At 34.4% G+C, this 16,556-nt stretch overlaps 1 protein-coding gene across 12 annotated transcripts in view; it reads right to left on the bottom strand.

Annotated features, from left to right (window-relative positions):
- The window catches only part of TRIP12 (thyroid hormone receptor interactor 12), a 155,366-nt gene that overhangs the window by 51,679 nt on the left and 87,131 nt on the right, over nt 1-16,556 (bottom strand). For 11 of the 12 annotated variants that reach the window (XM_074191197.1, XM_074191196.1, XM_074191194.1 and 8 more), the window contains 4 exons: nt 15,213-15,318; nt 8,276-8,412; nt 3,156-3,239; nt 1,561-1,656 (listed from right to left, as the gene is read on the bottom strand). In XM_074191197.1, the coding sequence (XP_074047298.1) occupies nt 1,561-1,656; nt 3,156-3,239; nt 8,276-8,412; nt 15,213-15,318 (423 nt within the window). The remainder of the gene's footprint in view (nt 1-1,560; nt 1,657-3,155; nt 3,240-8,275; nt 8,413-15,212; nt 15,319-16,556) is intronic. The other variant, XM_074191202.1, reaches the window with a different exon arrangement.

Raw genomic sequence — 16,556 nt, 5'->3', positions numbered from 1 at the left:
TGGTAAATTTTATATTAGTAATGAGTTCTGAAAATCCTAGAAGACTGTCATGAAAGGACAATTTTACCCAAAATTCTTTTAAAAATAGCATTTTACTTCAATAGAATGAGATTGGATAATGTGACTATGTAAAAACAACTGCCTAATGGAAAGATTTTTTTATTAAGAACTAGAAAATATGGGCTGTAATCCATGAGATTTTGGACAAGTCACCCACTTTTCTGTGCCTCAGATCACTCAATCTACAAATGGGGCCAATTAGAGCTTGGTAGGGCAGTTAAATCAAACCTGTGACAGAAACTATCTACCCCACTTCTGTCAGCAAAGAAGGAGCCCTTCTAATCAGTCAAACCCTGCATCTACACTGTGTACACAGTACACAACAGAATTCAGAATAAAGAGCAGAAGCAATTTCTCTCCAATGGAGAAAGGTTCTTCCTAACCCTAACCCTAATACCTGATCTCATTTTCCTAGACTATATTGGCCAAGACTATGCCTGGCATTACAGGAAGGCACACTGATATTAGGCCTTCTTTTCCATATTTATGAAGTTCTTATATTGGACAATTATTTGTTTAGGAAGTAAAATTTAAAATAATATATAATTAAGACACTGGGCTAATTCAAAGGAACAATGAAAACCCTTGAAACTTTCTTGTATATTGTCTGATGATGTAGTCTGATTTCATCAGGGCTCCAGTTCTAATTTCTTTATATTAGGACAAACCAAAAACTAAAATACTCCAAAAATATAAACTTATGGCTTGTCATACTATCACACCCACACACACATACATAACCTACTCACTTTATTTTACTTCAATAAATAAGGCAAGAAACATTTAATAGACTGCTGCCATCATGCATCTTTAAAGCTGAACATATTCTGATATTATTTTAGAAACTGAAACACTATTCTCCATTTCTTTAGATAAAAATTAACAAAACAGAAGTGTTCCTTTTTAAGAGCTAAAGCTAATATTCTGTGAAAAATATAAAATGATTTGTGGCTTTAAAAGTCCTCCACTGTAAGCTTTAAGACTTAGGGTAGTCCCCCATTCTATTATAGTACAATGGAAGAACACCAATCTGAAATGAATCTAGAATATAGGAAATTTAGAAAATTTATACTCCAAAGAGTAAATTTGTGTCTAAAATCTTTCAAACAGATTTACAGAACTTTAAAGTTCAAATGTGCATGTAGAAGCAAATCATGCTGGGTATTGTATAAGTATACGTCCAACATATAACTTGAGTGGATCAGTTGTTTTATCATTCCACCTATCACAAGTTCATCTGGTATAACCCAAGATATAATCTCTAGATATACTATTAACATAATTTTAAAATACACTTTTCTGAAACCAAAGCATCAAATGTTAATTCTAATTTAGGCCTTAACATTCGCTGGTAACAAGTGAACTGTGTTTTTAAAAAACAGACTAGGCCTTAAGAAGTCTCACTTCCATTCTTAATATTTACATTAATAACTAGCTAGTTGAAATAACACTAAACTATAAGGGTTTGGAGGGGAGGACTAATTTAAAACTATGGCTTACTAGCTCCACTTCCAATTGTCCTGTGGAAAAGTTGTGACATCCGAGGACCAAGAGGGCCGAACAGGTGAGGTGGAAGACCCCTAGCCTCTAATAGAGCTAAAAAACAAAACAAAAACATACACACACAAAAATAAATAAATAAGTAAAAACAAAAACAAAGAGAAAAGAAAATTATGAGCTGGCTTAAAGCAACTGATCATACACAAAAATTTCTAACACAATTTACTTGACGGTTACTGATTTATAAAATTACAGATCCTACATTCAAACTGTCAATGCAACCTTTATACTTTTTAAGATCTTTGTGTTTCTTTAATTTACCCATTTTATACCAAAATATCTTTAAAAAAAAAATCAGTGTTGTCAGTGACTCAGGATTCCATTCCCATAAAGATCCTTAAGATACATTCTCAAAATCAGTTTGATCCCAGTTTTAATTTTGTTGTGTCATTTTTTTAAGTGAATGAAAGTCAGCGACAACATTTTAACAACTGGAGAAAATCCTCAAGTGATTTATGCATCTGGTAGAATTAATGACATATTGCATGACTCACAAAGCTAGAGTAGTGAAGAAGTTCAGAATATTAAATGCTTTTTAAGTATTCTCACAAGCTACCTAAAAATTATTTAGCAAATAACATTTTTCTTGTGAGATTATGATTGGAGAGCTGTTATAACTCTTCTCAGAAAGGTTTGTTTTTTCTGGTTAAAAAGAACCTATGGTTTAGAACAAGTCTCTTCTGTCAAACAGGCTTAATGAATAAAAGACATTTATTTATAAAAGATCCTGTAGCACTAGATATGTTCTATTAAACTGACGGCCAAAGCAGATTTCAAAAAAAGAATGAACATACTATAAAAAATTAATTTAGCATAATAAAACCCTTTTCTTGATTCTCCACTCCTTTTAAAAATGGTACAAATATGCTGTAATGAACAACTAGAAAATGAATAAAACAACATCTAAATAGGTACATACATTATTATACTTAAATTATTGTGATATTGGCACAAAATGTTAAACTCAATATCTTTGACATTTTCCCCCCTTTTCAAAAATAAGTCATCAGAGAGTACAACTATATAAATTTGTCCCAAAAGGGAAAATTATGCTCTAGTAACAGGTGCTAATTATTGTCAGACTGATTCCTATATTTACAAAATTGAAAGACTAAAATAAAGCACATGGTAAATAAACTATCACCACCACTACCACCCCACCACCACCACCACCACCACCACCCCACCACCACCACAAAAATAAAAAAAACCAGCCAAAGAATCCTATATTTTTCCATAAGCAATGTAAATACCAACTAAGCAAGACCTTCACTAACAATACTTTCCTAGTTCCACACTAGAAATAATAGAGGCAGCTGTTTCTTCTTATGCTGCAAATTCCTCAAGTCTCTACAGAGAAGAACCCATTTCTCCGAAGTGTAGACATAGTTAGAAGAAACATGTTCAGATGATAAAAGTGCATAACAAATGAAGCTGTCTGTATGAATGTCAGGAACCAAAAGTTAGAACCAGAACCAATGGTTTGTGGATTTACCAGTAGTTTCTTGTAAGCCCAATAACTGTCTTGTTTTTACCTTGCAGTCTTCCCATCTCTGAATCATCTGACTCACTCTCACCAGAGGTGGTCATGCCTACAGCCCCAGCAACAGAACTAGAAGCTGGAAAGAAGAAAAAAAAAAGGGGGAGGGGGGAGGATTACTTAATCACCATATGATTGGCTTCTCTTTAAAAAAAAGTTTTAACAGATCACAAAGGATCATGGTGAGTCAGTCACTTCTCATAGCTGAGCACTGTGTCCTCTGGGGTTCAAAGGAAGAGTCAGACGTCGTAGTGAGTTCTACAGCGTGAGCACCAGAGCGCAGCCTTTGCAGGTCATCCAGGAGTCCCTCTCAGCTGGCCCAGAGCTGGTCTCTCTGAAACTGTTCCTGAATGAAATCTTGTCCTGGAATCGACTGCTCAAACTCAACTCAGACAAGACTGATAAGACTGGCATGGTGTTAAATCAGAGGACCGACCTTCCAAGGCAGCATTCAGAAATAGTAGCACCAGAAATTGATATTTTGGGGAAATGCTCCTCCAAAGTGATGTGCCTTCTAGGGAGTCTTTGTTCATCATACTTCCTGGACTCTAGTCCTGGTAGACAAAATGATTTCTCTATTTCCAGATTGTGAGAAGATTGCATCTTCGGGATGAAGGTACTGATACGTATGTTATTACAATCTTTGACTAGTAAAGCACTATTTGGAAATGGCAAATGGCCACCTCAATGCTTAAACTAACACAATAACTCATCTACTCAGGAAAATCCTAAAACCACAAATGCCAATCTGGCAAACGATTCAGAATCACACCCCCAAAAGTTTCACATTTATTAGGAACATAGCAGGAGGGAACTACACTGTGTAGAACCAGTTGCTTACATTTTCTCACATCCTCTGCTTGAAAATAAAATCCAGCCCTTTGCACCTGGCCTACCTCAGATCACATATCACCCAACACATCTGACGCCACATACCTAAATTGCTTTCAAATTGCTTTCAAGTTTAGTTCTAAAATTAGCATGTTTACTAGGAAGACTGTTGCTACTATTCTTTTAAAAACGCAAAAGTACATAAAATGTAAATAGTGAAGGTAAATTTTTTTAAAGACAAATATAGAAACACCAAAATACCACAAGATACAAATTATTTGCATGTTTTCTTAATACAAAAATCAAATATTACATTTTAGCAGGACTCAAGTCTTACCCATATTATAAAAAAATTATGCTTCAGAATTAAATGCTAAAACAAGAATATGAAATGATTATGTGAAATCTCATTTCAGCCAAGAAAATAAAGCCCAGTACAAACACACATAAAGAAAAGCTACTTATAGCTATAATATAAAATCTTAAAAATCTAAATGGGGCAAGAATTTTTTCCCCTGATATTATACATGGGTGCATGGCACACAGCCACTATTTAAAACTTCTCAAAAATTTAGTTTTTCTGATTCAATGTGATTATCAATAATATATATAAAATGGAAAGTTAAATGTATTAATGGAATTCTTGATAAGGGGAGATACAGAATGGATAGATGACATCATTCAAGAAAGAACTGAGAAAACTCATTTAACCTCTAACCTTAGTTCCCAAGGCCATTTCCTAAGATTACAAGTTACAGAGAAGTTGTCAAGTCTGCATCAATGATGGAAACTTTCACAATGAATATAATATCCCCTACCCCCAGACTCCAACACCTTCCAAAAAGCAGGAAATAGCACTTTTTATATTACTTGCAAGAATATTTCAACTGCATCAGTGATAAATTTGAAATTATATTGTAATGAAGGAGTTCGCCAATAACTTAAAATCCACAACAAAACATAAAAAGCCGTGCTGTGTGTGAAAGTTCTGACCAGATGAATGAAGAGTCTACTCAAGTCCACAACTTTAAGAGCCTACGAATAAAACATGTGGTGATACTGATAATGATGCATTTAGGGACATCCCTGTCAAATGTTCTACCTCTGCATCCCTCTGGTCCATCTGTTTGACTCCTTTACACTTATGATAGGTCAGCACTTGGGAAGAGATTATTTGTACTTTTACAAACTTGCCTAAATGGATTAAAAATGCTTTAGTCTTAGATTGAACTGATTTTGAGAACGATTTTTAAATGTTTTTATCAGGATGAAGGAAGAGAGAAGCAGTTATTGCTGAAGAGTTAATAGGTGTGAATGCAGAAATTTATGTCCTGGGTGATAATCTATAAAACGCTATCAAAGCAGTAACAGAAGTTGCTCACAATTTAGCTGAGCTGTATGTAGTCTCTTATTCTTTATTTAATTTTGTTCTCCCCTATGGTGAACAGATTCATATGGTATCATATGAAAATATTATTAATAAATTCACAAGATATATGCATAAACATTAAACTTAAAATTTGTGACATGAAATCTATTCGAAGAAATGAAAAGTAAGAAATGAAAAGTTTCCATCCTTTAACTTTTTGTGGAGCATATATGAATTACCATATTCTCAAAAGAATTTGTGTAATTAAGAATACTATATAATCATATGATTATAGAAGTTGTCTAACTGGGATACAAGTGACGTTCTAAAACATGGGCATCAATAACAAATAGCCACTAGTATTATATACCTTGATATGAACAAGAGATCCACTGTTTACTATGAGAACTAGAAGTAAGTTAGAAAAGACAGTGAAAAAGAGACAGAAAGAAATAATACTTTACCTTTGGCCATACACTAGGAAGAATGTGACTAAAGCAAACTGGAGGTGCAAAAACTCATTCATTTTTTTCCCCTCATCACAACAGCAACAATAACAACAAATATACATACACATGTACATATATGAACATAGAAGTGTGTGTGTATGTATATATTTGTGTGTGTCTATCCCTTTAACAGATATATAACACTGAAAATTTCTAGCATCCTTGCTATTTCCCCCCCCGCCATTTTAGGATTTGACAACAGTGACAGAATTAATTCACTCACAGCCTGGATACTTGAGTATAGTTCTAATATCTAGAAGAATCCTAGGAACCCCATAAAAGCTGTAATATTCTGGAGGCACTGTGAATGTATTGCCAGTCATGGTCTGGATCAAAAACAAAAAGGGCCCATAAACATGGTCCATACCAAGATAAGACAGAAATGGAGACTCAACCCAATCTCAATCTGACTCAAATTCTTGGAGCAGCAGTTTTGAAATCCCTCAACTTTTCTCTCAAGGCTGACCATAATTATCTGGCAACCTAACAACAGACATTGAAAAAGAAAGGATCTAGAGTATTCTCTAGTTTGTGGCTAACTGAAAAAAAAAGCAGCAGGGAACTCCAATTATTCACATTCGGAACAAACAGAATGGACCCACATTTATAAAAGTTAAAATTATTTTATATATCATTAAGACACAGTGTAGTTAAAGGCTGAGAAAAAAAGTCATCTTTTCAACTATAAGATAGTAACAAAATAAAGCAAAACAGAAAAATTAGGTGTTGTCACAGGGGAAAACCCAGAAAAATCCAAAGAATCATTTATATTATAGAAATTTCAAAACAAATGTTAAAAATTGAAAGATCTACAAAATGTTAACTGTTAATGATTTGCCACTTTTACATCACATTTGCAAAGGTCAAATATATCACCCATTTGACAAATTGGATAAACTAAGGCACAGATATTTGATAACTTGTCCACTTTACCTATATTATAAAAAAGTTAAAGGATAAGTCTTCCTTATGAAGTTTCCATAATAAATCAAAAAAGGCTACACTGTCTATAGATTCATCCATATCTGTAAACAACAATATTAAAAGAATTACATTTTTTACTACTTAGGACAAAAGTAGTGTTTGGAAAAGTATATACATAGTAGTACTTTACCAAATAAAGGAGAATGCTTTGTAGGAGAATATGGCTAATACCATCCTTTTTTAGAGGACATAATTTGGTTTGCATTATATAAAAAACACAACATAATGTATTTTAATAGAAAATTAGAATTTGAACAAGATCGATAGACTTTCTGTTAGGATCCTCATGCTTCTATCTTTAGGTTTGAAAATCAAAAGATATGAACTATAGGCCTTCATTATATTGAGATGAATGTGATATGTTTAAAAAAAAACACCTCTAATTGATTAAATTCCTAAAATAAAATATACATTAGTCAAAAAATTAGTAATAACTCTCTAGCAAAAAGTTTTCAGGGAACAAGATTCAGAAATAAGATCTGAATATTTTTGTTATCAAATAATCGAGACCTAAACAAGGACCACCATCAACAAAAGCATAAAAGGAATCAACTATGTATTCAAATGGTGATGAAGTTTGGATATAGAAACAGCCTTGTCGAAAAGTTAAGAAGTGCTGGGAGTCAATTAATTTAGGTATATTTAAAGGGCATCAATGTTTCTGAGAAAATACTTGGCAAAAATATGTTACCCACTTCATAATGCAAAATCTGCCAGTACTACACAAACAGCATCAAGACTATATTGTAATACAAGGTAAATGACTATACACAAAAAAATGAAAATTCACGTTTATTATTGACTCCTCTTTGTGAATTCATAGAACGTAAAGTTACTAACAAATACTGTTATGTTGAGTCACACCATTTTACACAAAATAAATTCTCAGTGTACCAGAAATCAAAGATTTGAGATACTGTTCACTATTGCAATAACTCTAAAGGATAATGACACTGGATAACAACTATATTGATTTCATAATTGATGGATTGTGCTCTGAAATCTGGAAAAGGGAATTTGAAATTTTAAGCTACTTTCATTAATGGGCCTTGAAGTTCAAATGAAAAGTATTTATAATGTGGTACCTGGGAAAAAAGTTGCATGTAAATACATAAACAGTGAACACTCCTCCTCCCCATCAAAAGAAAAAGTAAAAGGAAAAAAATCCAGCAGTTTCAATAATTAACATAATGTAATTAATATGTTCTTACTTTGGACTTAAATTCCTAAGTATTAGATGACAAGTCTTCCCATCCCATCTTTTAACCCAAACTATTAATCTTGGCATATGATCAAATTTTTAAAGCTAAAATCACAGAAAATGAATACCCTGAACTATTCCCCTTACTTGCCCACCCTTCTCCACCTTGTATTTTGTGGGGTACAGCAGAGATGATGCAGGCCCACAGCTGTAATGCCTACCTGCAGCTCCTTGTGGAGGGTCATCTGTGCGTGCAGCTGATGAGTTAACTCCATCCTGGTTGCTGTCAGGGTCCGCCATCTTCTCCTGTCGGCGAGCTTCAGCCGCACCTCTTTTGCCCAGGCCAGAGCCTCGCCGACTAGAGGTACAAATGCCACCACATGTGATATTACCACTTAGGCAAAGCAATCAAGAAAGAGCTGTGTTCTAGCAAATATAGCACAAACTCACACTGTAAAAATGGGGAAGACAGTAATTGAAGCTGAAAGCTATTTTAAAAATCATTTAGTCCAACTCTATAATCTTAATAAGAAAATTCAAGGCCAGGAAAACTGGATGACTTTCCCAAGATCACAGACTCAAGTAACTAGAACTTGAGAGCAAATCAAATGGACCTTCCACTAAAGATGCCTTTTTATTGTTCTCCTTCTACTTAATAGGGTACATTCATTTCTGGACTCATAATATTAAATCAATCAGATCCAATCACAAAATAAGTCAAAATTATATAAAATAATTCTAAAATAGAATTTTTAAAAGTTTCCCCACTTGCTTCCCACTTCCCCAAAAGTGAAGCAAATGACTCTAGAAGACCACAGTACCAGAGATACTTGGCATAGTGATGATATTCATTGCTAAGACCATGCATGATTCAGCAAATGGAAAGATTCCTAAATAGAGCTTTTCTTTTGCTGAGGTTGGGTTTAAAAATGCCTCACTTTTTTCAGGTTAAAGATTATTAGAATAATCAATTTTTTAAAATCTACCATGGTTAGGTTTTTATTTTTTAAAACTTCTGTGTCATCCAAGACATCAACAAAGGCCTTGTGAATCAGGTCAAAACTAAACCAAAAAACCCTAATTTTCAGTCCCTTTTGAAGAAAAGACAAATCATATTCCAACATATATATCATGACTACAATATGGCATAAGATGAACAGGAGAGTTCAACACCAAACTGTTTAAACTAATCCATCATTGCATATGTCCCTTTAGTTATAATGGGATATGACAATGCTTCAAATCAACTCAAAACAATATTGATCAGAACACACTGTGAGTTTTTTAGTTGGTTGGGCCAAGTTAACGTTTAGATAACAGGATGATCATAGAATTTATAGCCCAGTTAGGAAAAAGTCATAAATAAATTCAGTATCCAAACAATAAAATATTATATAAATGAATTCTTGAGAATTCAATCACTTATTTGGAAGTCAAGAATAGCTTCATGAATGAAAAGACATCTGAGTCTAACAGGAATTTAAAAGCCAAATGCTTAGGGATAAACAAGGGTAAAAATGGCCATGAGCATAAGGCAACACAGTTCATGTTGGCCAGGCTGGAGAGTATGTGGAAGAAAATGCAATGAAATAAAGCTGATGATAGTACTGGGTGAGAGGGGGAAGGTAGGAGATGTTAGGCCAACATTCCTTCATGGACAAAAGAGTCACTTGGGATTCTTGAGCAGAACAATTAGTATAGCAGTAAGTTAGGAAATGCACTGAAGAGCTCTGCGGCAAGACCTCTTAGGAGGCAAATGAAAGATAATGGGGTTGTTAAGAGAAGAATGTTCTATGAAACAGAAAAGCAGGTGGGATAAAATATTACAGGAATAGCAACCGGATTTGGCAACTGGTTAGACAGGAGAGGGAAGAGGAAAAGGGAAAGCACTGGAGATTGAACCAAGGTGTTAAAATAGCATTTAGTCATTAGAAAGTTACAAATTGAAAGAAGTCTTAAGAGAGGAAGTTAAAAACCCACCATTTTGCTGAATAGGAAGAACATTTTCAAATTAATGGTATAAAACAAGATTTTAATGAAATATTAAAAAAAATTTAAAACACCAGGCTGAATCTCCTTGTCATTACTAAGAATCTAAAAGGTAGCATGTACTTATTTTCTAGATATTATGAACTGTTATAAAAAAAAGATATTCAAATATTTCCAACTGAAAAGAAATTTCAAGTCACTTAAAAGATTATGATGACTCACTAACCTCTACTTGATGAAGGAAAGAAGAAAACGAATAATGTAGCCTTATAACTGCAACAATGAAATGATGCTCAATTGTGAAAAACTTGGCTACTATGATCAAGATGATTATTCCAAGGGACTCATGATTCAGAATGTTCCCCACCTTCACAGTAAGAATGGATGATCTAGGGACAACTAGGTGGCACAGTAGATATAGTACTGGCCCTGGAGTCAGGAGGACCTGAGTTCAAATCCGGCCTCAGACACTTAATAACTGGCTAGCTGTGTGGCCTTGGGCAAGTCATTTAACCCAATTGCCTTAAATTAAAAAAAAAGAATGGATTAACTCTAGATTGCAGAAAAATGTATACTTTTTACTTTATTTTCTTCTTGCTTTTTCTTACTTTTTAAAATTTCTGCAAGATGGTTAATGTCAAACTATATTTTGCATGACTTTATATGTATAACTAACATTGTTTGGAGTAGATGGGGCAGGAGAGAATTTAGTACTCAATGTTTTAAAAAATGCTGAAAATTAACTTGAGAAATATTTAATGAAATAAAATTTTAAATGTAGTCTAACAATGGATTATATAGAGAAAGCTCTAAATAAATTTGTAATATTTACTATATGAAATATAGTACTATATTTACTATATGAAATGTAGTTCCTTGCAAATAATATAACCTAGATAACATAGCATGAAACATATTTAAATGTAGTTAAGTTTCCTAAATTTCAATAAGATATATGTAACAGATTTGAAAATTCTAATCAAATAAATCAAATGTTTTAAAAATAGTGAAGGTATAACATCAACTAAGAAAAAGATGAGTGTTCATCTTCTAAGAACTATATTTTTTGGTGCTAAATATTTGCCTAATTTGAAGAATTTAATCCAAGGAAAATCATACATAAATACCAATAAATCACTCCTAAATGATACAAAAAGCCCATTTTTCTACACTCTCACATTCATAAGATACCACCTTTATATTTCAGACACTAGCCCAATGTAATATTAGAAACTATTTCAAAGTTTCATTAATTTAGATGAATTAAGTCATTGTTAACTATATAATTTAAAAACTATACAAAGCTTTTAAGTATACATACTTAAATGAGATTAAAGATGCTACTGGATATGAAAATTATAAAATGATGAACAATTAACATATTAATGCATTCAGTAAATTAATGCTTACAGAGGTACCTTTCCTTTTTAATTTCTTATCAAATTCATTTCAACTAATCCTCAGTGTGTGTAAATCAATAAGATGCAGAATGGATATTTTATTAGCTTTAACATAAAGATGAGATAAAAGCAATGGTAGAGAAGCATGGCTGATACCTTCCTTCCCAAAGTGACCTAATCTGGGAAACAAAGAACAATGAGTAGAAGGAAGCAGCTATGAGGTGGTAATGGATAAAACTTGAGGCAAATCTTTCCATCTCCCTATCATTTTTATTTATTAGTTTAATTATTTTCGTGGAGATAGAGCAGGGATGTCATTTAAGCTGAGACTGCCAGAGCAGAAATTTCCTCCACCAATTAGTAACTAATATGGATTTTATCTATATAGTCTTTAAAAAGCTATCTGAAAAGTTATGTGATCTGCCCACAGCTACACATCTAGTACATGTCAGAGGAAGGACTTGACCCCAGGTCTTGGTAAACATTATTGTTTACTTTAGTTAAGATTAAAGATAAAGTCAATAAAAGATCCCTTGCCCTCTTACATCTGGAATTCAGTATGACCTAAGGTTTTGTTGAAGTCACTTTAAGGGATATTATTAGACAAACTCTCCATTATACCCCTTGGTTTGCCATTTCACACAATTATAATATATATATATATATATATATATATGAACAAACTCAAAGATTAGCTGCATAGACATATGAGGTCTATTTTTAGGGAGCTGTTGTGAAATTTAACTGAGAACAACTCAAAAGTGACAGAACATCAGAAAACATGGGATCAGTCCAAATGTAGCAATTTTGGAGAGTGAGTGGTATTCCCCAGGTCTCACCTACCCTTTCCTCCTCTGTTCTCAATGCATATGTAGGAGAGTTGCTTCTGGCTTCTGGGGAGGACCCTGCTGGGCAGACTAAGGACCCAGCCTTCCCAGAACCACAGCTGGGTGAAAACAGGCCACATCAAATGCATATTTGATGCTCATCTATAATATAGAGGAGCAACAGTGGCAGGAGAAGAGAAAATAAAGACAAGAATCTTGTTCTAAAACTTCTAATGACATAATCCTAACAAAACAGAATGTTGGATTTCTATTTATAGCTGTAGGTCAGGAGTAGGGAACAGGTAACCTGATGAATCATCCAAGTTTTCCAGTCTCAGAAAGCATTTACACCATATGAAAGACAGACTGCCATTAGGTCTGTCAATAGTTAACTCTTTCAGAGTAGGAAGCAGTCATAAAAAATATAGATCCTTTCTCCAGTGGTCAAAGTATTAAGAGATGGGAAAGTAAAATGCCCCCCATCTTTCCCAGAACCAAATCTTTTTTTTAAAATTTCTTCCTCAACTCTTCTTGTTCCTGGGTCACTGGGGTAGCAATGGGGTAGAACAATCATATCATGTATCCTCTGGCCTAGAAAGAACCACCAATACCAAAGGGAGAAGTTGCTCAGTTCAAGAAGGTTTTGAAAAGCAAGGCAGAAGGTCCATAGCTACAGGCAAAACTGGATGATGGTGTTCTGGGTCTGACCATGACAGCTGTTCAAGCAGTAGGGGCTGACTGAGATCAGCTGTATGTGTCACAGATGAGTGGAGAAAATGCTTAGTAGAATACACACCAAGAAACAGCCAACTGCACGAGATGGAAAAGATCCCTTTACCATTTGTACTTCTTCCTGACCCTTAAGGCAGGATAACCCCAGAATTCAAATACTTTAGCAGTTGGATGGACCCTCTTCGGGTCAGTGTGTCTGACTGGGGAGAAGAGTCAAAAGGCAAGAATGAGGAAACATACAAAGAGCTCTCCTCATCAGGACCATCAGTGAAGTCTGCATAAATTTCATCTTCATAAAGTGGGGGTCAGGGATGTTAAAATGACTTACTCATAATCACACACACACACACAAAATCAGTCGAAGCTAGGATTTAAGTCTCCTTGCACTAAGCCCTGTATCCTTTGCACTACATCCTACAGTCCCTCTCAAAAACTTAAAAGGATAACTGTTGTGACAGTTGTAGCAGGAAGGACTACTTAGCTTTTATAAGAGGGGGTTGTCCTATGGGCATCAATCTCTCAAGGCTATTAATTTTCTAAGTCTCTGATTCTCCACCTAGCATCATTTTCTGTTATGTAATTTTGCTTCCAAAGTAAGCTTATTACCTACTGGAAACACTATTCAGTGCTGCAGATGGAAAAATTTTATTTGTTGACCTAATATAGTATACTCGGTTTTCAAAGAATTTAGTAGAATTAGTCTTCTTTGGGTCTATTGACCCTAGTTTTCTAAGATTACCAAAGATCTGACAAGAAATTGGAATGTAAGACTGCCCACAGTTCAATTTGCACATCTCTCACTGAATTTAAAGACTGATTAAATCACTGCATACCAATTACACTTGCTATCAGAGCAATGAAAAAATATGACGAAAACTCCCTAATACCACCTTAAATTAAAATTTTATTTTGAGACAATCTTAGCAACCTCAATCTTATACTGAAATGTAGAGCTAACCCAGGTTCTGGCAAGGCTACATGAATTTTAGCACTGTTGTTAAGTGCTCATAGGTTTACATCAAGAAATGTTTCAAATATTGCCCCAGAAGTCCAATATCAAAGGATCAGCTTAGCTAGGGTATGTCCAAAATTGTTCAAGCACAGGGAGCCACAAAGAACAACTTCTAAGTAAATAACAAGATTGTCTTTTCTCCTTTTATGACCACATCTCCCTTACCCCGCCCCCAGAAATCATGAATTCTTTTTATATTAAAATTTCATCAAGAACAGATCTTTAATGAAAAGTTTTATAATGAGTTGATATTAAAATAAAAGACATTCAATACCTTGCTATACTAATTAACTACAGTAATCTTTTGTCAATGAATCCAAAGGTAGTTTTGAGTCTGAATCAAAATCTAATTGGTAGAAATGAACTTCAAAATGAGAGAAGTTCCTCTTGATGGAGGAAAGGAAGAATTCATGGTACTTTTAACCTGTTAAGCAAACATCAAGCTCTATTTCAGCAGCAGTATGCAAACAAGCAGTTTTTGACTTTATATTCTTTAAGCTATGTTAAAAAAACTAGTAATCTGAGAAGGATGGTAAACTAATATTTCTCATTTTAGTTTAAACAATTTATGTGGAGTAAATAAGTCACAGGTTCCAAGGAAGATAAAAATAAGTAATGGTTACTAGTCATTAATTGAAACTAATCCCCAAAGGGAAAAACTAAGGGTAGAAAGTACAACAAGTTTTTAAACATAAGAAAAATGAAGAAAGGTTTGTCAAGTGTTTATTTAAAAATGAACTCTAACAAAGTGATATACTTTATTGGTTGATGTTTAATTTTATTCTTAAAAAGATTAGTTTTGATATCTAAAAAAGGAAATATGTTAATGAGATGTTATACCCTCTAACATGCTTAATAGCTTAAGCTTCTATGTATGCACCAACTGACTAAACCACATTGACAGAAAGAATGAAACAGGCACAATGAAGAGAATAAAGGAAAGGGGGAAAAGGCAAGTAAAAAATGAGAATGATGAGCCAGTAAGTAAAAAACCGAGAATCAGAAATTAGAAGAAAACATAATATCCAGATTATACTCTGACAACTAAATATTCTCTCTGACTCACACTAGCTGAGTGAAATACTAATAGACATCGAGAGAGGGCTTCCTCCCCAAGAGAACTGACAGTAGGTAAAAAAGGGTCATCATGATTAGAGTTGGGGGAGTAATCCTCAACAGAACAAACAGTGATGTTTACCTGGTACTAGCACAGGAGCCCGTGGTCTTTTGGCGTGTGCTCCGCCGCAAACTGGGGAGCTCAGCAGGTGGTGACTCACTGCGCTTCTTGGTAGATTTTCTTAAGCCTATATATCAAAAAAGCAAGAGAAGTTTTAGGAACAAAAATGGATAAGAATTAAAGTCTTATGGAGACTAAGTGCATATCAAAGCATTTTTTTTCACCCTTTTAATGGATGCTTTCCCATCTTTGGGTCTGTGATTTCATTCATATGATTAACATGGAAATATATTTTACACGACTATATACATGTAACTTAACATCTCACAGAGGGGGGGATTTGTGAGAGGAAGGGAGCAAATTTGATACTTAAGTTTGTTTTTTTTAAAAAAGGACTATTAGAAGCATCTAGGTGGCACAGCCTGGAGTCAGAAGGACCTGAGTTCAAATCTAGCCACAGACACGTAATAATTATCTAGTTGTGTGACTTTGGGCAAGTCATTTAACCCCATTGCCTTGCAAAAAAAGAAAGGGAATATTAAAAATTGTCTTTACATGTAATTGGGGGGAAAATTATTTATGTTTATTTTACCCCACCCCACCCCCAATCCTCCCAAAAAGATTTCAAGTCTTAAGGGAGAGAGTTTCATGGCACCATTGTTGAAAAACTGTGCCCAACCTCCCAATTTTCAAGGTCCTCAGACATTACACATCACCTCCCTTATTTCCAAACACATTCTGTATCTAGAGCACTTCTGCCCTGCTCCTTTCCAGCTCTCTATCTAGGTTCATCTTATCCATCACTTCTCTCCCAGTCCTACAGAGTTCTCTGATCCTCTCGATTACCTGACAATCCCAGTAAGATACATTTTAAGTCCCATCTCTTGCCTATATGTTCTACCTTACCTGGTTATCCTATTGGGCCGTTGATTGTGTCCAATCTAGTACTATATAATGTATAAATTACTACAAATCGGCTTGGTTGTCTTATTCAAAACTGTAATTTCCTTGAACATTTATGAAGCACTCACTTCACTTAACTATTTTCCCTTCCCCCAGTCAAAATTTCCAACCTAGAAGATGTGAGATATAAAAAACAAAGCTGATGACTCTTGATATAGGATTCTTGTGACTTTATTATGAACTCTGAAAAGAGGTTTGGGGATAGAAGAAAAATATTATAATAAAACCTTATTAACGGATCAAACTATACCTTGGAGTTTTGGATTTTTTTGCAAGGCAATGGGGTTAAGTGGCTTGCCCAAGGCCACATGGCTGGGTAATTATTAAGTGTCTGAGGCCAGATTTGAACTCAGGTATTCCTGACTCCAGGTCTGGTGCTCTACCCACTGTGCCACCTAGCTG

The sequence above is a fragment of the Macrotis lagotis genome, chromosome 6, assembly GCF_037893015.1.
Source record: "Macrotis lagotis isolate mMagLag1 chromosome 6, bilby.v1.9.chrom.fasta, whole genome shotgun sequence".
In the NCBI taxonomy this organism is placed as follows: domain Eukaryota; kingdom Metazoa; phylum Chordata; class Mammalia; order Peramelemorphia; family Peramelidae; genus Macrotis; species Macrotis lagotis.
This window is presented reverse-complemented; position numbering and strand designations above follow the sequence as displayed.